This window comes from Anser anser (genome assembly GCF_964211835.1).
Source record: "Anser anser genome assembly, chromosome: W".
In the NCBI taxonomy this organism is placed as follows: domain Eukaryota; kingdom Metazoa; phylum Chordata; class Aves; order Anseriformes; family Anatidae; genus Anser; species Anser anser.
The window spans coordinates 16,759,418-16,784,336 of NC_139731.1; the positions used below are offsets into that span (position 1 = coordinate 16,759,418).

Here is a 24,919-nt window from a genome sequence, read left to right on the forward strand (position 1 = left end):
ATGTGTAGAGTGCTGTTGGAAGATATATTTATCCTTCATATATTATACAGTGTTTCCATTTGCAACCAATTTCATTACAGTTTTTCCCAACAGAACATGCTCAGTAAGTTAATTTTATTCTCTAAACCTCGTTTTCTTCCATGAGTTATTGCTGTGCAACAGTCAGTAGCATATGCATACTGCTGAAAACTATCAGAATAACTACAATATTGTATAGTAAAATTCAGTTCTAGTCCAGATTTTTGTAAAAAGAATTCTCAGCACCTCAAACGATAATAACAACCTCTGGTTTTCACAGAGGAACAAAGAGCAGTTTTCCTACCCCTTATATATATCCTAACTGCTCTTTGTATTCTCCCTTTTCTTTTGTTTCCATCTGTTCTGGAAACCTGCAGGTACCTGATAGAGCAATAAAAGATATCTGAATGGAGAGTAATCCTGTGGCCTCCGGACTAACCAGTGCAGGAACACTCTTGCATAAGGAAGAATATAAAGCTTACGGCCTACAGGGAGAAGGAAGATTGTAGGATAAAAATGAAGAAACAAGGGTAATTTAAAAGTCAAGTTTCTTGTGATTTAAATCATAGGAACTAAGAGATGGACAGTATCTCCTGAGCTCTTCCATACAGAGTATTATTTAGTGTTTTGTCCAGTACATTTCTAGGTATTTCAAGGATGTTAATATTTACTTTTTTAAATAAAAATATATACTCCAGAACGTATAAAAATGTGTAAAAAAATTCCTTTGTAGCCTAATTTAATTAGGGTGATCTTGTCAGCAGATCAGTCCTGTCTTCAAGACTGGGTTTCTGAGGCAGTAAAAAATACATGGCTAGGTACAAAGCCTGTTGTTTAGTAGCTTCAAAGTGGTTACACACTAGGCAAAAATGAGAAGTTTAAACCAGGGATGGCCCACACCTGTGTGCATGGAGTATATTTTATTATTAGCCAGATGCAGGAATGACTGCACGGACAGCTCTTCTGTTCTGGAACAGTCCTGATGGTACAGGTACTACAGAGTGACAAGGCTAGAGACAAACACAGTGCAGACATTGTCACCTTTAGCCTTCTGGATCTTACCAATGTTGTTTCAGCTTGCAGTTCCCCAGATCCTGCATTCCAGAAACACAGATCATCCCAGATGGGCTGACAGCCATTTATGATGAGTTGCTCTTCTTCCCCTTTCCAATCCAAAATAAACATCAGGCACAGTGACAAGGAAGGGGAAGGAGCAAAGTCAATGATAGAGAATATGAAGGAGAAGTGGGAGTGAAATGGTGGAAAGAGAAGCGCAGAAGACATGAAGCATGAGGAGCAAGGTGCTTCAAAGGTAGAAAAGGAAGGTGAGGGTTCAGACCCAAGCTAGGTCAGTACCATACGAAGGAGACTTTATTACCTTTATTGAGGGACAGCTCAAGCTGAGAGGTAAGGCCAAGAACACAAGTGAGAACACCATGTAGACACCCAATGAATACAAAGATATTGTTAACCCTGGTCCAGCATCAGCTATGCCAGAGCCGAGGTAATTCCTTCAAAACCACTTTTGTAGTGTCACACCCAGCAGTGCCACAGGTTCTGGGACCACGGTGCAGCAGCACTAGCTGTGACACTGCACAAATCCTGTTCTGCTGTGTAAGGTTTAGCTCAGTAGTACAGCTGTACTGATTTCAGTTATCACTTACCCCTGGAGGCAGCACAGCTGCATTCACATGCAAATCCATGAGCAAAAATGGATCTGCACCTGGAACCCATCCACCATGCACTTTCCTCAGCTGGTTCAGTGCCCTGAGCAGCCATGTGCTTATGCTGATTAGTCAGCTGGATAACATTACAAAGGCCCAGAAAAAAATTGCTTCAGGGGCTTGCAGTAGCCCCTAGTAGGAACTGTGTTATTTGGTAGCTATAGCAAAAAAATGCATACCCAGTCCTGCTAGTATCTAAAAGAAAAACATATTTTTCTGAGTTATTTGAAAGTGGAAAGACAGGTGGAAGATTTAAAAAGGAGGTATCCCCTGAAGCATCTCCTGTTTCTGTAAAACTGGCCACATCAGGAAAGAGCTGGCTTCAAGAGCTGATATGACATGCTTGCACCCTTTGGCTCTCATGGACAGGCATGGAAGGGAAAGCTTCACTTGGTTGGAAAGTCTTGTTGAATCCTGAAGTCGTTGAATCCTGAAGCTTGTCTACTGAATGCCCCTAACAACAGGTCATGGTGGCCCGTCTTGAACACTAGACTGCTGCTGAAGTCCACTTTGGTGGAAGAAAAGACTTAACTGTTTTCATTTCCACATTCATAGATTTGATCACTTTCTTGCTGGCACATGCAATAGCATCGCTAACTTTGGGGGATTTTTTTTTTTGGCACAAATTTAGATGCACAAGGCATCTATAAGACCAATAAGCATTAAAACTAACAAGGGACATTGTTCTGCCACTGTTGCAAAACAAGCCACTTCAGTCGTCCATCAACGTAGCCAGAATCCAGCAGCAACAGAAAGGCTCCCAAAGCCAGCATTCTGCTGTCCAAGACTTATTAAATCAAAGAAAAAAGAGGAAAATCCTTCCCCTCCCTCATTATGCCTGCTGCCTAGGAAGCTTGTACCAGTATTGCTTGCCCTTCCCCTGATTACTGGTACAGCAATTTTTCTTATTTGAAGAACATCTTACGCTCTTTCTCTCTTCCTACTCAGTGAACATATGTGCTGCTTGTCTGAGCACAATATCCGTATTATATCAACAGAAAGAGCAGGAGATTAGGTGTTTCATTTTGGACTAGTTCTACAATTTGCAGTGTCACCACAGCTTATTCCACATCATTCATTCTTTTAGAGATGCAAAACATCTATCACCACTGCTGATACTTCACTGGTGGAATGGTAGTACAGGCTCTCTAGGTTCCACTTGTAATATTACTATGGAAATCCATTTAAAATATTTGGTCAAACATCCATGTGTGCAAACAGTTCCTACCTTCCCCTAGTGCTCTGTGCCAGGAGACAGCAGCACAGATTAATCCTCTCTCCTTATTATTACTACTGTGCTCTCAAAACTCAAAAATAAAAAGTTATTTATTGAGGCTTTTATTATAGAGCGACATGACCCTTACAACACCCACACAAGTATTAGATATACTGAAGTTTCCTTAAGAGGAAAGAAAGAAAAAAAAAAGAAATGAAGATATAACAAAGATGTATTTCTGCAGTTCACTGTTAGGTTACATGAGGTTAAGCTGCAGGAGTTATTTTGAAAAGTTCCCCCAGTAAGAATTGCATGTGATTTTCTCTTACTATTTGGTTTATAAGGAATCGACTGGGAAACATACTTTTTTCTAATTGTGTCCTCTATTTTGCATCTACTTCAAGTGGATAAACATTAGAGGCACAGCATTTGAAATGAATCTACTGCCTTCAAAAATTGTGGAGGCCTAAGGCCAAGCAATCTGTAAAGCTAGTGTGTGCATAAGGGCTGGGATTACTTAGCAAAGTGCTGCAATGATTTATTCATCCAAGACTAGCTATTCATAGATTCAAATCCTGAAACTTAGCAGTCTGACTTTTTTAATTTTGAAACTTGGAATGAAGAATAATGTAACTTTTATGGCAAGGACCTATCTTCCTGCACAGATTAAAAAATGTTACCGTCATTTTGGTTAAAAGTTTCTCAAATCTCCAGTCTTACAGAAAAGACTCCAGACATACCTCCCCATATTTCAGGACCAGGCTGACTGTTTTCTATACCCAACAACTTTGTCCTTGTGGGTAGGATTGCTATTTAAGATCTAAAGCTGGCACCATGATCTGCAGCTGATTCCAGCAGCTCTGCACTGGTTTTCAAAAGCCCAAACTCAGCTGCCTTCCTGAATCCATTCGGGACTGAGGTACTCTAATTCAGTCATTGTCACCTTTGAGCACTTCTGACCACTCAGGGAAAATTTTCAAAAGTCTCAAGGCTCAATTTCAAAAGGGAACGAGGCAGACAACTTCAACTGAGCAATAAGGCTCTAAGTATACCATATACTTTTTGGAAAAAAAGATCTAATTACATGCTTAATATTTTGCAGATGTGGACCTATACTCTGAAATCCCTTTGGTGTTCTTGAAAATGTTTCCTCTGCAGCTTAGCTATTTTTTAATGTGCTTAAAACCGGGAAAGAACGGGTAAAATTATCAGTTTATTTATAGGGACACATACCTCTAAAAACTCAGTATCTCTATGACATTCATGTGATGAATTATTTCTGAAGAAGGAACATCCTGTAGAAGCTTTGTTGGCCCTCCATTCTTGAGTGTTTTATCATTGTTAGTCTGTATAACAGAAGTTAAACCACAAAGCATTAGCGTTTCAGTCTAAACTACAGTACAGCCCTATGAAGAGCATAACATTTTAAAATTGCTATTAGGATACAATGCAATTTATCTATTCTGTATGTGCTTAGGAATACCAATTAAAATAATAACACAACTGCTAAGAACAAGAATTAATCTGTAAATGCTCCTTAAAAAACAGGTTCTAGTTTCTGCCTTGCTGATATATCTGCTGGGACTGGAATACAAATTCATTTGATTTGCTTACAGACAGTGCTTTGGTTTCATTATGTAAAAGACAAAAACCAGAATTTGGCTCAGATTAAAACACTGTCTGTAAAACAGATAGCTCTTTCTCCCGTTCATCTCAATGGGCCATTAAATCTAGAGCCCAATGCGAATGCTGTTTACCCTACTGCCAGCTATGACTTCTCTGCTTGTCATTTTGCAGACAGCCAGCTGATGCATATTAGTAACACAGGTACACCAAGGTAAAACCATAGTTCTACAAGGTCAACCTTTCCTGTGCCACTGAAGTCAACTGACATTAATAGGACCAAACCTTGTCCTCCCAGTCCGGTTTCATGGCCCAGACCTTTATACAAAGTTGAGATCACATGCACTCAGCTTTCATTCTTTTTCAAATAGCATTTTCAGCTACTCCCTGGTACCAGATATATATTTATGTTCTGTAACAGCAAGACTAAAGTGAATAGAGTGCCTAATTATCAGTCTAAAAAGGACAGCAAATATTAATAAAGTCTTTTTAAAGTCTTTTTTTTCCCTTTTCTTTTCAAAAATCTGATGTGAAAATTTAGAGACAGCCAGACAACTGGTCTGTTAATCACTATTTCCCATCTGTTTCCAATGTGCACACTGGAGTTCTCTCAGTATCACTATCAGACTATCTAAATTTTAAACTCTTCATGTTGTGACCCAGAAGTGTCAGTCAGGAACTGGGGATGTTTTTGAGGGACCTGCAAATACAAGGTATTGCTGCTACACACTTCCCACCTGTCAGACAAACCAGACACAGGTGGGCTGAACAACAGACAGCTGAGCAAGTGTGAAACAGGACAGGGCAGCAAGGAAACAAATAAAAGGCAAAGACTCAACTCTACTTCCTCTGGATATGCTGAAGAGCAATGATCTGCGAGTACTATGACAGAGCAAGGTTTTAAAACTTGTCGAGATGGCTTTAAACTGAGATAATCATTTAAGCATTTTCTACTTTTGGTAACTATTAATGTATAATTATTTCACTGTAATTGCACATGTAGCTGAACTCAAGGGCAATGACTGAATTTTAACAGGATCATGTGCATTATTATAACTGAAGCTTTTGTTCTATTACAAAAAAAAAAAAAAAGAGTGCTCTAAAACAGTGTATTTCTAGGTTTTCCTATAGAATGGTTTGGGCCAGAAGGGACCATAAGGATCTAATTCCACACCCCTTGCCACAGGCTGCTCAAAGCCCCATCCAACCTGGCCTTAAATGCTTTCAGGGATGGTGCAACCTGCTCCAGTGCCTCCCCACCCTCAGAGTAAAGAATTTCTTCCGAATATCTAATCTAAATCCACCCTTTTGTAGTTGAAAACCATTACTCCTTGTGCTATCATGACACTCCCTGACAGAGTCCCTCCCCAGCTTTCCTGTAGGCACCCTTTAGGCACTGAAAGGTTGCAATGAGGTCTTCCTGGAGCCTTCTCTTCTCCAGGCGTAACACCCCCAGCTCCCTCAGCCTGTCTTTGTAGGAGAGGTGCTCCAGCCCCTTGATTATCTTTGTGGCCTCCTCTGGACTCACTCTAGTATGTCCATGTCCTTCTTTTGCTGGGCCCCCAGAGCTGTCCACAGTGCTCCAGGTGGGGTCTCACAAGAGTGAAGGGGTCTCATCAGTAGTGAACACACCAGGTAAATGAAGCATGGTGATGTTTTTAGGCAGGCATAAAATATCAACAAAACTAATTCTCTGAGGTTGCAATGGGAGGTTGGTTTCTCAATGGTTTCTCTTACTTTCTCTTAGATACCAGGAATATCAGGAAGCAGAACACTTCAGAGGAGAAAGGGGAGCAAACTTCCTTCCCAAAGATGAACAAGCATGAGCTGGCTACTTTAGAAAGCTAGGGAACTACTTTTCAGCTCCTACATGAAAGACAGAAAAGGGTACTTCAGGTAACGTAAGGGTGGCCTGCAAACACACGCATGCGCATGTGCACACACAGCATCTGGATCAGGCAATAATCCTTGAGTGAGCCTTTTCCATTTACAGGAGGGCATGGGGGAATTCAAGCTCCACAGCTAGGTCAGGCCTCTCTTATGGTTTTATGCAGGGTTCTTACAGTGTTCCCTGGCTCTGATATGCAAGCAGCCTCCTAAACTGGATGGGTTACACTGTCCAGCACGCTATTGACATGTATGGATACAGAAGAACTGGAAAGCCTTGTGGAAGACCCTCTATCCCACTTTGGTACTCCTCATTGATGGAAAGTTGTCTGGAGCAAAGCTCTTGCTCAGAACCTCTCCCACCATGACAGAAGGGGAAGGGTTTACCCTATGTAGGCTACCCAGTGAAAGAGTTGGCCTAAAAGCGTGGTCCCCCAGGCTGGGTGTCTCCAGCTTCCTGCTAACTGCCTGGCACTGACATGCATGCCCCTGGCTGACCCAGTGGTTCCAGCTGGAACACAGCAGGGCTCCTGGTATGCCCCATCCCTAGCAGCTTCTCTTCCCTACCAGAGCTAGCTAGAACTGCAAGAAGCAATCAGGATCACAGTGCAGAATTCCAGACACAAATAAGTGATGCACTGATTGCTGTCAGATGGCAGTGGAAAGTGGCTTGCTGCTATCCTCATTGCTAGGTGCACTCTGGCCATACACTGTCTCATTCCCTCATAGGCACCGACGTCCTTCCAGCTGAGAGAGAGAGGTGGGTAAACCCAGGCTGGGTCCTGGTCTGACCAACAGAGAAGCCAGAGCAATGGGACTTCCCTGGGAACATCTCTTCCCCACAGGACAGCCGGTGCCAATAAGACCATCTGCCTCATCTGAGCCACCTCCCCTTCTGCCTGCTGTGCTTGGTAACTCCTTCAGAACTTCTGCTCTGTACCCTCTTCTACCTCCAGTTCCTCGTGATACTTCGGATTCTCTACAGCAGCACAGCGTTGTCATTCACTTTTCTTTTGAAATGAATGAATCCCCTTCCTCAGTGCAATGAAATTGTTTTGCCAAGGTTTTATTCTCAGTGTTTTGTCCCAGACTTCAGTCACTCTCTCCTAAGTTTCCACCTTTCTTTTGCATTTTCTATGTAAAAACTCATCTTTCAAATAGTCTTCCACACATTTTGTTTCACATTTTACTACAATACCACTCAAACTTCTGCAGTGCTGTTTTGTAGCTGGTCTCCTCCGCCTAAGTTAACAGAAAATGAATAGAAACTCAAATGTTTCATAACAGCCCTGAAGAACTCCATCCCATGTAACACTGGAAGTTTAAAATGCAGATGTTTGTCTGACAGTCTCTGCTTCCTTTACTCTGAATGGAGAGGAATAGGCACTTTTTTACACATTTTACACCTATTCTCACATTTTACACCTATTTTAGGTGTTTGTTTTTCATGTGGCCTGTACGTTGCTCTAAATTGTATTGACAAGACCTTCATTAATTGTAAAGGGAGCACAGGATGACAAGTCTAAATGTTTACATCTAAACAGTAGCCAGGTAAGTTTCTTCTCCTAGTGTCAACTACTCCCCACCAGTTTCTTTCTTATTTGGCACCCACTGCTTATCAATGCAAAGTAGAACTATTTTGAAAACACTTATCTTCCTCAGCACTGATGGGACTCTTGCACTCCGGGCTTCCATACAGGTAATGGGTTCCCAGCACCACTGTTATTTGGTAGTCACACAGGGATAAGAAGTGTGACAACGTTTGGTGTTTGTACTGTTTGTATTGTAAGTGTAGGCACTGCAGGTTGGGTTTTCAACTGACGATGCCCACTAAACCTGCTGCAGTCCATGCATAGTTCCCTCCTTTGACTGCAAATCTCCACATAAGCTACACTTCCATATAACGGAGCACAGTATCTTTTTCCAGTTCTGGCCCTGTCCAGACATTCTGGATATATCGTGACTCCTTAATAGTCACATGCTGGCCAAAGGTACCTTTCATGTTCCTTCAGAAACAACTCTCACATAAAAGCCCTTGTACTTATTTGAGTTGAAAATGTTTCAAGTTATTGAAATAATCTCCATCTGTAATGGCTTATTCCAGATGCTAGCTGTTTGGCAACATGCAGACTTCAGACCTCTATCTTACGATAGGATTGGTGCAAGTGCAAAAGGACTGTGCCACAGGGTTAGCTGTACAGTCAAAGAAGCTTTTCTGGGAAGCAAGGAGTTCTACGGAGAATCACACATTGTCCGTTTTTAAGTTGATGACATCACTTTGTGAGAAACTTAAAGATTCTAGCTATCTTTATGTGGGACAGAAGGCACAAATGTCCAATCGTGAATGACTGTCTTGTATTGAAAGACATATAGGTAGAGAAAAATATTATCAGAATAGAAATACAGCAGTACTACAACATGCAAAGATCTGGGAGAGAAAACAACTTTTCCAGAGCAGCCTGAACAACAATACTGTGCAAAACTTTTACTAAGTGGCATCTTAAATATTTTGATGTTTACACTGCAGCTGAACCCACAGTCTCACAGGCACAGACACACAGAAGGGAAGATGTTCTCCAGCAACCCACGGTGCACTCCGAGGCCATGACTCAAAGCATACAGATACCGATACATAGAAGGGTTGTAAGACAATCCAGGCAGATGGCTTAATTTATCTTCAAAACCTTGCCCTATTTTTAAATCTCAGGTACCTACGCCATAGAATCAGCTCCTTTTTTTGTTGCTGGCATCAGCATCAGGATGACTTCAAAATAACGTCATTAGTAAAAGACCAACATTATCCTCCCATCAGAGCCTTGGTGCCTATCACTATTACATATCCTCAAGAGAAGTTTTCACAAGATGGGACAGTGCTACTTAATGCTCCGAAGATATGAAGTCTCTAGGTTCTCTTGCTTTCTTGGGCACTGTTTTCTTAATAGTCGGTGAGTTTGGTAGAGTTTTGCTTTTCGTGGATGTTGGTTTCCTCTGTTTTTGATGAGTGGATCGAAGAGATTTCAGCCCCAGCATCTCACAGTACTTATTGCACTGGTGGAGGGCTCTGAACTGCTCAATGAAGGAAATCGAGCAGTTGCCTTTAAAACCTTTGTATCTGTAGCAACAAAGAAAAAAACAAAGCCAAATGGGATTTCAAGATTAATTTTCAGCACAGGGGAGGCAGAGTATGACTGTTGACTCAAAAGCAACTTGACAATATTAAGCAAGTCTCTTCCACCCATGCTGTTCTGAGAAGCACTAACTCTTCCACAGATATGCAAAGTGAGCCATTAAAATGTGAAAGAAACCAGGTAATAAGCAGTGACAGAGGACGGAAAAGGGCTGAAAGGGCTTTGCTCCGCCTGGCTAGTCTTTTTCATTTTATTTCATTAGTAACACAATTGTCTGCTGGCTAACTTTTCCTTGGCAATATACAAATGAAATCCATCATACATCATTCTCTATAAACAGTGTTTTTGACTACCAGGAAGAGACAAGGTTGCAGCAGGAGGTGTTGTCAGAACTGGAGGCTGTTTTCATCCAAGCATGTAAATAACTTCTCTGCTATGCTCTTCCCTCACTCAGGATTAGACTACAAGATCTCACGGAGCCAAGCCTCTTGGGGAAGAAGGATGTAAGGAGGGTTCCTCAAGAAAGCAGCCTCATCCAGCCTTCACAGTTCTCAAGCCACCAACTGTCTCCCATTGCTACCTCTCCCTTCTTCAGCAGGCTAGAAAAGCCAGGGAGTAGACAGAGCACATACTTCCCTCTTCTGGTTGCTGTCTTTCCTTCTGGTACCTGCTTTTTAAGCTGTATCAGCATTTCAAAGGCTGCAGCAGCTTTTTAAAAGCTGCATCTGCTTTTTGAAGGAGTCATTTTTGGCCAGATTGACAGGGCAGAAAAGGGAGGAGAAACACCAGGGTGCTCTTCTTGTCTGGTAATCTTAATAAGCTCATCTTCTACCCTATTCTCTTGGTTCACTGGACATACAAAGTCTGCAGATGTATATTGTGAGTTATCACTGCACAAAACAAACAAAAAGATTTAGCACTGAAATTAACACCACATGATCCCTGCACAGCATTCCAGAGAACTTATTTTCTCATGTAGATTGCACAGTGTTTAAGAAAATACCATTGCTCTGAGACATTCAAACTCTTAGATGGATAAACATCTTTATTGCAACACATTTTGCCAAATTTTCTCCTAAAAAAGAATGGTGCCAGTGATGAAAATATAATGAAATTCCTTATAAAAAAGGGGGGGATGGTATCTGTCTCCACATCTGCCCAGCACAGAAGTGCTGCCTGATGCCCCATCCCTGGAAGTGCCCAAGGCCAGGCTGGAAGAGGCTTTGAGAAACCTGATCTAGTGGGAGGTGTCCCTGCCCACGGCAGGAGGCTTGGACCTACCTGGTCTTTGAGGTCCCTTCCAGCCCAAACCGCTCTATGACTCTATGACTATACCGGAGGCTCAGTAAGAGAAGGAAGTGTTCTCTTGCTTCTCTGGGGAAGTAATAGACTTCAGACCTTATACTGGAGCTCCTTTACTACAGCCATCAGCAGAACATAATTTTCCCAGACAAACCTGACTGTGCTTAGGAAGAAAATCTTATCAAGCATTGATGGTGACTCCAGAAACTACTCAGAGCAGAGCAACACGCTGCCAGCAAATGGCAATAACTTAGACTGAAGTATTCTGATTAATTTACCATGAATATTCAATGAACCATTGGATCTTTCCAGTGAGTGCCAGTGGCAACAAATAATTCAAGCAGCTGTTGTTACAACACCTTGCACAGTCATGGTGTGTCACTGCTGGATGCTGCAGCAGCATGTGTAAAACAGATGCAGCTGCCAATTACCTATCTGAGCAGATAAGGAGCTCTGTGCAGCCTTTGGGTAGCATCTGCTTATTTTGGTATCTGAAGTTTTCCATTTCTGCTGCAAGACTGAGTGAGAGCCATCATTTCTCCTGCAGTTTGTGTAGGTGTTTTCTGCTGAGCTGGCAGAAACATTAATGATAAAGAACATTCAGGGCTAGCAGTTCAATAAGAAGTTTCGCTGCAGTGGATAATGGTTATTCTAATTTGTGGCTGCACCACACACTTTCTTGTTCTCATTTGTTCTTCTTTGGTGGCCATTTTATTGCAGCTAAAGGAAATCTCTTCAAGGGGTTTTCTCCCTCACAGAAAGCTCAAGTGCTACAAAATTCTGAAAATATTCTTTTATTTGTGGAAATAATCTTGACATGAAAAAGTTGAGCAAAAATATCCCACTTTTCTCATTAAATAAATAAAGGTCTGTCCAAATTGCTTTCCCATCTGTATTTAGTATTTGTCACTTCCTCTATGTCTTTGAAGGAATGTCTAGACAAAGAGCAGTAACAGTAGCTTTTGCTCATACAATACTATAAAAGGCACTTTAAATGAGCAACTGAATGCTCTAACTAACTTTAGCTTTAGGGTTCAACAAATATTACCGATATTTTTGGTAAAAGAGATAAGAATATAAATATCTTGTGAACAAGGGGCAGGACATTTATATTAAAAACATCATTTCACTAGCTTTACTCCTAAATAGTCATCTTCATTTCCCTTCTCTTAGAATAACAGATTTGCATTTGATCTTGTGGCTACAGATGGGGCGTAGGTAACACCCTCTGTCCATTTTGGAAGCCGAGAGGCATGACTGAGCCTAGCCTGGCTCTGCAGCATGCAAACAGCTCCAGTTCTTACAGTGGGCCATAGGAAACTAATCTAGAGATGTGAGACCAAAGCTTTGCATCTGAGATCTCCCAGCTGTTTGCTTCTTGTCACTGATTCCACACAGCCCTCCCTGGATGCTTCCAGACTGCATCATTTTTCTGTACAGGCATAATGAACACAGCCCTGTTGTAATTTGGCAGGACTTGTGAGCTTAATTCAAACCATTCCGTGCTGTTATAGCTTCTGGTATGTGTAATAGGGAGAAGGTCTGCATTAGTGAATGTCTTCTAAATTGCATGGTCCATATTGCTCTCATGTGTTCTGCATTCAGTAACACCAGCCTACTGACTATTTCGAGCCATGAAAAATAGGTCTCCTCTTTTACACAACTTTCTCTCTTAATTCACTGACTGGATGACTGGTAAACAAAACACAGACAGAATTCCAGCTCTCAAAGCTGGCAACTGGGGTCCGGCCCAGACCAAATTCTCCTTAAATGAGAAGGGTGACTGCTGAATTTGTCTCCAGGCTTAAACTCCCCAATGCCTGTCATTGCCATGTTGGGTCAAGCCAAACCCATCACTGTCTTGAAACCAGACAGATTTTCAGATCCACTCCTGGCAAACAGCACTCCTGTTCATCATCATGACTGTGGGTCACTGTTTCTGTTTCCTTCATCTTTTTGTTCACCATTCTTGGATAAATACCTGGACAATTTGCACAGCTGCTAAACTGGTTCACTGCCCACACTTAAAAGCCAGTCACCAGGTTGTACTATTTTTGTATATGTTCAAAGAATGTACTAAATATCTTATTTAAAGGAGTATTTCCTGACTCTGGTGCACCCCAGTGGCTACTTCAAAAAAATACTTTCCAGGCTTTCCTGATTCTAGTTAGGCTTCACCTTCTATTGACAGAAACTGTATTGCAGCTACTTCACTGCACTGGATAAACTACATTTTGCTTGTCAGTTCTTTTGCTTTCCTATTCACTGGTAAAACAGCCACAGAAAGGATAAAAGATCAGAATTATGTTGAAGGATGTTAATTGTTGAAAACATCAACCTCTCCACATGAAAGAAGAGAAAGATAAAGACAAAGGATACATAAATACTCATTCTGAAATGTTTGTTCAGACCTGGAATATGAGTCTGAACCAAAAAATAAAAAATTAATGGCAATGAGCAATTCTGAATATAGGTATGAAATTTTAATATATGCTGTTTATTATGCTTGGTTTACAAGAAGCACTGGGGGAAAAATAATGACCATGAATTATTCATGACAGTTGCCATATTTGCTTTTGCAAAGCCATCAATAACAGTTTGTATCATGACATTAGATTATTTGTCAGCTTGATTACACTATGAGCACAGAGGCTGGAAGGGGGGCAATTTTTTTTCAGTTTCTTTTTTCCCTGGATCACGAGTTTAATTTTAGAGTGAAATTAGAATTGTATTTAATTTCCATCCCAAGAAGAAATAATACGATTTTCCTTACGTTCACCGAGGATCACAGAGGCATTTCCCAAGGATATTTTTGTTTTGCCTTGGTGTAATCAGTATATGCTTAGAGAACTGGAGGACCTAACTGTGATCAGTGAGGTCATAACCTCTGCAAGGAGTGGTTGATGGGGATTTGTATAGGCAATAGCAACTAAAAGTCAGCTTTGTGTCTTCTCTAACAATACTGTTAAAAACATAGCAGAATTGCACTATAAGTTCTGGTTAAGTATGACTATGCATGTTCTCCCCGACATGTAAGATAAAATCTCTCACTAGCATGGTTGTACACTACCAAAGGTAGCAATAACCTGTACTACAGATGAATTCTCTGTACTTGTTTTTCCCATCCAGGTTCATTGAATTAAAAAGCAAATGGCAGACTATTAATGCAGCAGTGTCCTTTCTGGGAAAGGAGCATGAAAGAAAGATACAGAACCAGAAATTATTTTTTGTCTTGTAGCAATATCATTAGCTATATGTCAAACAAAGTGATAATCAACATTTTTAAGAGGTTGTACATGAAGGGAATTTCTTTGTATATGACTGAGATGTTCCTTACTACAGCTTGCATTGTATATTTGTTTTCTCACTTCACCTTCCTCTTCCTTAGTCCAATACGTGTTTTTATATGAGTAATTGCCCATAGTGAACTGGATGACATCAACTGAAGCCTTTCTATAGATCTCCTGATTCCAGAGAACAGTGTTGCCCAAATAAAGTTTTTATGACTTCTTTGTTTTACAACAGGACGATGAAATTTCATTTCAAATGATATTTCAACTGATTTCACTTTGGATCTACAGCTAAAAGAGTAAACCAATGTAAGTTTTGAAGGGATGCCAGCCTGCAAATGTTAAGGATTTTCCCAGAATATTCTGTTGTCATATTTTTAATAATCTAAAAGATGTTGTGAGGGATTTTCTCCCGTACCATGCGTGTATAGACAAGTTCCGTTTCAGTATAAGGACTGAGTACATGTGATCAAATCTGTTTTCTTCTATCAGTTTCTCAAGGAAGAATAAGAATTTAAAGCACCTGTCACACGCATTTACCCAGAAAGCTGTGTAGGATGCCAGGAAACAGAATGGTGACAATACAACACAGCCAAGTGTGTGTGTGTTGGGGGAAGAATAACATATAGTCATTGGAGAAAGAATGTGCTTACAGAAAACCATACTGGAAGGAGTACCTTTTCCTGGTGAAAAATTCTGTAGCCATTATGACTAAAGGGTTGAATCACTGCATGTTCCAGGATAACTTCGAACTGATAACACAAAGTACATCACTACAGTATGCGTTAAATCTCTGGATCTCACTGCAACATGATACTATTGGGGAAAACAAGATAGCATATTTAAGGTAAGAGGTAAGCCTCTGAATAAAAAAAATATTAACCAGAGTGCTTTTCATACTCTTTATCTTTGTTTCTCCCAAGAGGGAGATCTGGGAAACAGGCAAACCTGTGGGGTCACGGTGCTCTTGTTGCAATACAAGAGATGGGATAGATGGTGGTGACCATCCTTCCCCACAGTGGTAAATGCTGCATCTAGATTCTTCCCTCTGTACAGGAAAGAGCTGCCACTGGCTAGCATTTCAGGCAATAGTACAGATAAAGTGGACTACAGTAGGACCATGGCTATTTTGCTGCCCCCTGTCCACACAACCCCTTTCCCTTTCCAGCAGACAGCTGATTCGGATGGCTGCCTTCACTGCCTATTTCTGTCAGTGGCTCTGTTTATCTGTGATATGACCAGAAGCTTTAATTAACAGAAACCTAAGAGAAGTGAAAGAAAGTTAGAACATTAATGGCCTACATCTTTACGCCTATGCTTAAATCTTCCCAAAAGATCTGAAGCTATTACAAAACTACTAGGAAATGGACCTCCTTAAGTATTACGAAAAGATCTTTTGTTATAGCTCAGAATTATTGCCTTTGAGAGAGAAGGGCAAGACATACCAGAAAATCTCTTAACACACTTCCTCTTTATATCAGATAAGCGGTCTATACAAAGCTGAATAGACATCTTCCTTCCACCCATGCATCTGACAAGAACACAAGCTCAAGAAAAGTTAATGGTTACTGCCTACTATGAACTTGATAATCCTTTTGGGTCCCTTGCAACTCAGGATATTCTGTTCTGCTTTGCTATAGGCAGAAAAACTCAGAGAGTTCTAAGTTGAAAACAGAGCCTCTGTAAAAGCTTGTTTTGGAAATACATATTCTAAAGCATTGGCACTTTTGCTAGCTGCAAGAGGGATTTTAGCTTTGTTCCCTCATGTAGTCCCTGCACCATCCCTTTAATTTCCTTGCAAAAAGGACAACTCCTCTAGATCCCACAGTGGCAGATTTTCTCTCTTCTTCCAGTGGAACAGAGAAAGGGGAAAAGGGTCACCTGAGCTACTGGCAGCAGGATCTAGTAGTAGGGCTAGGTATGTATAAGCACTTGTATTTGCACTGGCTGGGGCAGGTGCTAGAGAGTGCAAGCTCGGCTCGAGCTCTGGCTCCAACAGCATGCTGGAATCAGAAACATTTCCTCTGTGGTCAGACGCTCCGGACAGCACAAAAAACAACAGGTCTTTCACTGTACCCCAGGCTGGAGCCAGTGTTGGCCCTGCTTTTTCAGCCCTACCTTCCTCCAGCTGACATACTAAGTAGCCTGTTTGTAAGTCACCTGAGACCTTGATTTCATTCTTGAGAAGCCCCGCGAATAAGCCTATTTTAACAGAGGCATAAAGCAAAAGCAAAGCCCAATCTACAGTGTAGATCCATCCCTTTAAACAAAACAAATGTGTTTCCCTTATAGAAGGGTTCCTGTAAACATGAAGAAAAAGAGGAGTTTAAAAGAATCTGATGCGTATTGCTTTCTTCCAAAGTTAAAGCAAGAATAAATTTCCAATGGACCCTCCCACAAAATATTTACACTATGAGGAGTTTGATGCATAAAGCAAAACCACGCTGTAGAGAAGCAATTTTTCACTCACCCTTTGGCCAGTGTTGCTATGCCAACATCAGTTAACTTCATTCCTACACCTACAAGACATCAAGGAAACAGAGTTTGTGTTACATTAGAATTTCTGCAGTATTTTCAAATTCAAAAAAGCCATATATAGAAGCTTTAAGTATTATTTCCTGATTCATTTTTTTTTTCATTTTAACTATTTGTCACCATTTTTTGAACATTTTAAAGTACCCCAATTAGAACCAGGATGTTTATGCTCTGTATCACTAGGAATTTTCTAGAAGTCAAACTCATTACAGTAATTTACAGATAGCAAAGTGACAAAGAGAGCATAACTTATTTCCTGTCTGGATAGTCACTGGCAGGGGGGGGATACACTTTCATCACTGCATTTTAAGAAAGATTTAGAATCTTCACTTATGCACCTGCCATGAGATGCCTATATTTATTTACGGGTTTATGTTTTTGGTGCTTTGCAAACTTGCACCACAACGTTTATCAGTAAGAATTTCACATTTGCTTTGCTAATCAACCTGGTCAGTCAACCTTGTTTTTACTTTTTGGATGAGAAAGCCCAAATCCCTTTCTACTTCAGTGTTTCCAAAAATTTTTTTTTTTTTTTCATTCTGTCCCTTTGTTTACTTCTTTATAGGCAAAAAACAGTTCTGTAGTATGCATTTTGTCTGTACAGGAAAACAATGGTCTCAAGACCATTTTCCTTGGAGAACACTCTCACAAATCCCAACTGGTATGCCTGAAAAATGCAGCCAAATATTCAAATGACAGGATGACCATAGAGGAAGGTTGTTTCTCTTCAGCAGCAGCAGGTATGTTGTCCTTTTGTGGCAACAATCACTGAAAACAATCATTGTACAGGTTCAGATACCATTTCTGTCATTTTCCTTCCCTCAGGCTAGGATGTTGTTCTTTCTTCTCCCTTTTAACTATTTCAGGGGCCTCATTTAGATGTTGCTGATTCCTGCTTTTTCATGTTAAACAATATGGGCAGTTTTTTAAGATTCCATATTTCTTTAGCCAGCATCTGCCTTGCTCTGTTTCAAATATACATATGCATATTGTGTTGGATACAGGCCCAGCATATGAGCAGGAGGAGGGAGTCACACCAAGAAGAGCATAAGGGCTGCATTTAGTGTACGTGAGGAGTGCACTTCGTCACCGTTCTTTTTTGGAAGGAATCTGCTTTTTCAAACCCAGCCAGGACCCAAATGTGGAGCAGTTGACACGTATTTAAATATAACAAAAAGTGAACGAGTAGGATGTTATTAAAAACTGAAATCTTTAAACCACAAGGCATTTCATTAATGTCTGGGAGGTGAGATAATAAGCCAGATGACTCAAATTGAGTGTTCTGATTTACTGAGAAGACGTGGAAGGACAACTCTCCCATTAAGAGTGTAAGATTTATTTTTCCCTTTTCCAAACTATTTTCTTACAACAATATAAGCTAGGTAAAAATTCCCTTTCTCTGTTGACTAGATAAATGTCATACTACTGCACAGGCCAATACATGTTTGCTGCTGCTACCACAGTAGGGAATTCATGCATTTATTTCTATTCCCTAGGGTAGCACACACACATACATAAATACAGTGCACTCAAAACAGGCTAGAAAAGTAAATATTCTTTCTCTCTCTCATATTTTTCACTCTGACCTGCATGAGATTCTTTATAAAAAGAGCACGTGCTATTTGAACAGTCTGAAAAATCTACACTTGTATTACTTCTCTGTTTGCTTTGCCAAAGGCACTTGCAAAGAGTAAGCCTCAGTGCCTAAATGATACTGAAACAGATTTCAGTGAAAATACATCTGATGTCCCCATTTAATAATTTGTCTGCCTCCTCTGGCACTATAGTAGCTTAAACTGCAATTTGAAGAATTATAAAAAGTTTTGTATAGCAGTTTGTTTTTAATCTTGAGGGATGGTTTTCATGAAACTAATCTTGTAGAGTTATTGTTATGTAGTTGTATTGCTGTGATGTCTCTGAGTCCACACACAGCCCTATATCTTTACTGTGGCAGCCATCACATAAACATCCACTGAAAATTCCAGTTATGAGACATTCTTGTTTGCATAACAGATTCAGATTGAGCATTGCTCCCAACTTCTTGCTGCTAAATGGCTCAAACAGTAACATACCGATGGAGAGGGAATCAGAGTGGCACACTACTTCTTCAATAAGGCACAAACAAGGATGACAAGGGCTGTGGGAAGTTACGGCAATTAAAACTTTTTCATCATGGTATCACAGAATGATTGAGGTTAGAAGGGACCTCTGAAGATCATCTAGTCCAACCTCCCTGCCAAGCAGGATCACCTACAGCACATTGCGCAGGATGGCATCCAGGCAGGTTTTGAATATCCCCAGAGGAGACTCCACAACCTCTCTGGGCAGCCTGTTCCAGTGCTCTGTCACCCTCATTTTCTTCATAATCCCTGCCTGCAGATAGGAGGGACTAAATGCATCTTAGATGTAGCCCTTACATTTAAGTGGGTCCTTCCTGTTGTTCACAGGAATTACACAGCTGAAATGTGATGAGTCCCATAGGATTTTGTCCATAAGAAGGTGGAAAGGAATGTGAAAGAGGGAAGCACAGCTGGTGAAGGAAGAGGTAGAGCCCCAGAGGCTGGGAAGATCTCCAAAAAAAAAAAAAAAAAAGGAAAAAAAAAAGAGAGTGCTAAAATCATTAAAATTGCACTACAGAAACTGATTAATCTTATCAAAAACAAAGTAGATGAAATGCATTAAACTATTATAGGTAAAATTCACCTTCTTGCAGAGGATAAATGCCAGTCTGATGCATGACTTAAGTCTTATTCAGATATATTATGAATACAACAGCCTCGATAGTATTTTACTGTGCGATCGCTGTAACTTTTGGCAATGTTCAAAAAGAGTCAGGTTGTATCTCTTTTTCTCATGCTGCTAGAGAACATACTTAGGATTTTCATGCTCCAAACATTCACTTCCTTTTCACTTTTGGTATGCTACTGTTTCTGCAAAAGCTCATAACAATGCCTATAGCCAACAGCACATGCTGTTCCCAGATCGGGTTGTGATGTACATTAACAATTTAGCTCTATGCTGCGGACTGCTCTCTAGTGCACTTGGAAGGCTCCTGAATTCCTGGTAAGATCATCCAAGAAGGCCAAACCAAAAGGCTGAGAGACACAAACTCCTGGAGCTCCTGGGGTGAGGGGTGAATAATATATCATCTATGGGATTAACAAGACATGGGATTTAAGAGTATTGGACATCTATTGATGGGAGAGAATGATGGCATGCATACACAGCTCCATGAAACATGATCCAGAGTTGCCAAACTAACAGTTTCAAGCCATAAATACACTCTGCATAGCAGAAAGCAGATTTGTCAGATTGGACACAAGATGAACCACACGAACACAGGAATACTGCTTCTGCATACAGCCTGTGTAAGGCAACCCTGTAGTGTAGTCTAAAATCTCCCAAGCAAAACCAGTTCGCAGTATGCACACCTACGTGCAAAGATGCCCTAACCATATTATCAGTTGTGGTCCAGGGTACTGTCCCCATCTGGAGACTGCCCATTACAAGGATATAGGAGGAGCACATTCAGCACTGTCAATAGGCCACAGAATGCCAAGAATAACATTGCTCAGAAGTCAGTCCCTGGAAGCCCTGAAGCTGTGGGGTCTGACAATGAGTACAGCCATTTTATTGTTCCCTCTCAGACAACTCACCTTGCAGGTCAGTGACAAGCAAGCTCCCATTGGTTTTCTCATACACCCAGTGCTGGAAGGTGCAGCACTTCTGGCCAGCCTCTGAGTCTCTCCTCAGGAAATTGACTTCCTTGCCATCTCTGACAGAGTATTTCACAAATTCCCCAATCAGCTCCTCCTCCACTGTTGCATAGGGGATGTTATTAGCAGGGCGATGAACAAGAAAAATAGGAATGATCCTGAAATGAAAGGGTGAAAAATAATAAAACACACTGAGCTCTGGCAAGGAAAGAGTAAGAAATAGACAAATTAGCCAGTGATCTCAGAGAGTAAATGAACAGCAACCAAGTCTAAACCAAACCAGCAGATCCGGATACGATTCAGGTTTTCTAGGTAGTTTTAGAACATAATCACACTGCGCTCTATGTGCTTATTTCTTTGTATTATTTACTCAGAAATAAACTTTTTCAGAAGCATACTTTCTAATGCTGTCCTACTACACACAAAAATCTAAGCTGTACAGAATAAAAGGTGTATCATCACTTTAGCTGCTCAGTCTGACTGATATATTACTTAGTCTTCCCGAGGTGTTAATTAAGCACCTGCAAAATTGATCCACTCCAGAAAGAGCTTTGCCCAAGTCCTGCATAACTGGAAGATTTCTGACAGGAGATTTCTAAAACCTGACATATTCAAAAATAGCAAATATTAATGATAATGAAAATAACAGCAACTACTTTACCAAACAGTAAGAAGAAATGAGGAAGGTTCTGGAGAGATCATCAGATTCACAAGGCAAATCAGCACCTCTGAAAATCTAGAATCTTAGGATTTTGAGGCTTTGGCAAAGTTTGGATTTAGGCCAGAAAACTTCAGCTAGTTCTGTATGAAGTTTTCAGGAAATTGTAAACTTCACAAAATTTGTCTAATTTTACTAACCTAGAAATCAAGCTGGTTTAGCCAGAAAGACAAATCCAAGCTAGGTCCATTTATATCTAAAGATGCACCATACCAAAATATCAAATAAAATGTTGCTTGGAGTTTCAGGGTCTTCCCAGAGAGAAAGACTGAATATAAAGTGAGAAAGACAATAGGCTGGAAGGAAGTATCTGTTCCACTGGCAACATGAACTTCTTGGTTGCCAGAGCTCCTCCTATCTGGAGAAGCAGTGTGGTACCTTACCTCACAGATAGACTACTTCTGCTTGTGCTTACACTGGGATAACTCAGCATTTTCACTAGGCAGCATTCTAATATTACAGTATAAATCTCCAAAACGAAAACCTTAGAAGTATGCAAAAAAGTGTCATCAGTGTATATTAGAGTGGAATTTAATACTGCTTTGAGGTAATTTTGGAAAGCCATTCAGCTGGAGTTCGTCACAAAACGTCACCGTATTTTATCAACTAGCTCACACAAGTTCCTGCCATTATCTCAGAACAGATGGGGGAAATGAATGTGACCAGTTTTACATGAAACAGGTTTCTAGTAGCTTGCTTTCTTAAAGCCAGACTAAAGGAAAAGAAATTGGTCAGGGATTAATAGAAGTGTTAGCAGAACTCCACTGTGCAAGTATCTTAAGTAATCTTAAGACCACAGAATCCCTTTCTCTCTCCCTCCTGTCTCTTTATAAGTGTCTAGCTGCCAGCCCGCTGCTCATTATAGGACAGTGCTTTCTCTATCCTTTTCCCACTTTTATAGTCAAATGTGCATAGATAGGCTAAGGCTGTAGCTTTAAAGCCAACTCTGGAGAATGCAGATTACTTTTCTCTTGCTCTATTTCCCTTATAAAATGCTCCTTTAAATACAAGTTTGTTCTGACAATGAAAGGCTAGAAGAAAGGAATCAAGCCTCAAAATTTTGAAATCAAAAAGCAAGCCAAAACTTGTATGCGCACATCATCTCTTTTCTCTCCTAGCTGCTGTCTTCCAGCCAATTATTTAGAATAAAGCAACTAGATCTAACCTTCTGTGTGCTTGCTATTTATACCAGACTTCTAGTTTTTGTAGAGTGCATGCTCTCTCTCTCTTATTAAAATTAGATGTTACATCCCACACCTAGAGAAATCTCTAAAAAAGAAATTTTACCAGGAACAATATATTTCCAGAAAAGAGGCTGACCTGCACAAATATTTTCGCTTAAAGATTTCACTGCCATCTCCATCACTATTTCTAATGCCGAAAAGGTTGCTTTAAGGAACCTTTCCTGAGGTTGCATTTTAAGTAGTGCTGAAATTAATTTTTTTTGAGAAACCTTTGTGTAGAAGCAGTTACAGCCACAAGGTTTTTGCTCAAATGTTATCATATAATTACAAAAATACTCACTGAAAAACCCTAGGAAACACAGTTCTAAGAATATAGCTTCCTTTATAATGCTTACATAACAGCTTCATTTTTTGCTCTGGTCTGCTTTTTTCCCTCACAAACCCAGTATCATCACACTGACAGTTTTTCGTAAGAGCTGCAAAGAAAATAAAACAGCCATGCCGAGCATGCACACTGCACACAAAGTATCCAAACGGAATTGGTCCAGCCTTCCTCTTCCCTTTTGGTGCTGCGTGAAATGGCTGCCACTGTGAATAGCATGGATATAAATTATCCTACTTAGTAAAGACGGGAAAATAAGCTGCAGTGTGAAAACTGCACGCTATATCTGATTAGCAAAGACTTAGCTTTTTGCAGTTTGAGTCAGGGCATTAAAATGTTTTATTTAACTGTCTGTGGATAGGATCCTCAAGCCAATTGACTTGATTTTTTTATGGACATTGTTGAGAACACAGCTCTATTTTTTTTTCAGTAAATCATTGCAGCTTAGCAGACCTTGTATCATCTAAAAGGAGATGCAGATCTCGCCTGCTGTCAAGCATGTAGGTCTTATCCTTGAAACAAAACAGATGGAATGTCAACCATCCACTGCAGTTTCAACTCTACACAGTAGCTTGACACTGGAACAGCAAATCCTTTGAAAAAGTTCTATTGCCAAAGCTGCAAGGTGTCATCTCCCAGCTTCAGGGGCAGAGATGATTCTGTACACATATTTGGGAAATGGAAAACTTCTGATATGAAATAGACCATTCTGCGGGAATGGTCTTTTCTGGCTTAACTAGAAGAGGGTAGATTTAGATCAGATATAAGGAAGAAATTTTTTACTATGAGGGTGGTGAGGCACTGGCACAGTTTACCCAGAGCAGCTGTGGGTGCCCCATCCCCAGAACTGTTCAAGGCCAGGTTGGATGGGGCTTCGGGCAACTTGATCTAGTGGAAGGTGTCCCTGCCCTCAGCAGGGGTTGGAGATAAATGATCTTTAGAGGTCCCTTCCAACCCAGACCATTCTACGACTCCATGACAAGCCTCATTTTACATAGAAAACTTGCCAAACAAGTAACTTCATACCAACTACAGAGAGATCAAGATTTCTCTCAAGATTTTATTTTTAATGGAAAGTTGGAAGGTCTGACATTCCCTACTGCTGTTACTAGATGATACTAATAGTATTATATTCTCCACCAGCATGACTAATTTCCTCTAAATTTATATTATAAACAGGCCTTTTACTCCTAGATCTCTGCTACTTACTGTCTCTACTCCTTATTATCTTTTTTCTAAAGGAAAGCGAATCTCTCATACCACCTGGATACACAGTATTATTTACTGAGTCATGACTCCAAATGTTCACAGGACTCCTCTTTCTTCTTTAGAAATCATTCCCAGCAATTGGTGCGCAAGTGTGGCACAGGACTGTGTGGCACACATACACATACGTGTGTGTATGCATTGTACTCACTCTGGTACTTCTCCAAAGCCTGCCAAAGGTCCGGCTTCAGCTGCATATATCTTCGCATACTCTCTTGCAGTATTTTGGACATAGCATTCCTATATTATAAAGAGATATCCATATGGAATATTATTCAAAACATTTAATAGGTGAGCTGTTTGAGTATTTCCAAGACAGCTTTTCCCCACAATTCTTGCTTGCAAAGGACTGAGGAACCTTACCTGCAGAGCTAGTTTATAGTTCTTTTGGACTAGATCATCCTTACTCTTGGTCCCATATGTGATAGCATTGTGCACTTTGAGAACGCAGGGATGGCCAGGGCTGAACACTGGTACCAGGCCTTGCATCACTTTACTTCGGAAAGCTCTCCGATGCATGCCTTCACCAAAGTGAAATTCTTCTGTAGCTATTATTCCATGCAGGTTTCCACCAAAATAACTGTCACTGATGAAATCTTCTCTGAACATGAGCTGCATGAATTCAATTTCTTCCACACCTAAAACACAATGCCACTTTGTTCTACACATCCTTCTGCAGTCACAGGGAAAGGGGTGGACATGGGAGGATGAATGTATCTCTCCACAGAGGATTAAAGAGTAGGCTGTATGGAAGGAGAATGCATGTCCTCAATTGTGCTAACATGAAGCTGGGACATCACTCCTCTAAACATAGTTTGTTGCCTCTACTGTCTAAAGCTAGCACGGAGAAAGGGGGTAGCTTAGTTTCATGAGGCGAGAATACAGAAAGTAGCACAAAAATTAGAGGAAAATATCACAAATATTTAAAAA

General features: G+C 40.6%; 1 protein-coding gene across 14 annotated transcripts in view; it reads right to left on the minus strand.

Moving 5' to 3' along the window:
- Nucleotides 1-24,919, minus strand: part of LOC310888584 (alpha-protein kinase 2-like) — an 88,965-nt gene that overhangs the window by 37,949 nt on the left and 26,097 nt on the right. For 4 of the 14 annotated variants that reach the window (XM_083815401.1, XM_083815400.1, XM_083815389.1 and 1 more), the window contains 6 exons: nucleotides 24,353-24,732; nucleotides 24,141-24,229; nucleotides 20,380-20,597; nucleotides 16,659-16,707; nucleotides 9,184-9,580; nucleotides 4,192-4,304 (listed from right to left, as the gene is read on the minus strand). In XM_083815401.1, coding sequence (XP_083671527.1) covers nucleotides 9,346-9,580; nucleotides 16,659-16,707; nucleotides 20,380-20,597; nucleotides 24,141-24,229; nucleotides 24,353-24,732 — 971 coding nt within the window. In that variant the 3' untranslated portion in view covers nucleotides 4,192-4,304; nucleotides 9,184-9,345. Of the gene's footprint in view, nucleotides 1-1,080; nucleotides 1,182-4,191; nucleotides 4,305-9,183; nucleotides 9,581-14,865; nucleotides 15,005-16,658; nucleotides 16,708-20,379; nucleotides 20,598-24,140; nucleotides 24,230-24,352; nucleotides 24,733-24,919 lie in introns of those variants that run through there. The other 10 variants (XM_083815405.1, XM_083815403.1, XM_083815390.1 and 7 more) reach the window with 8 other exon arrangements.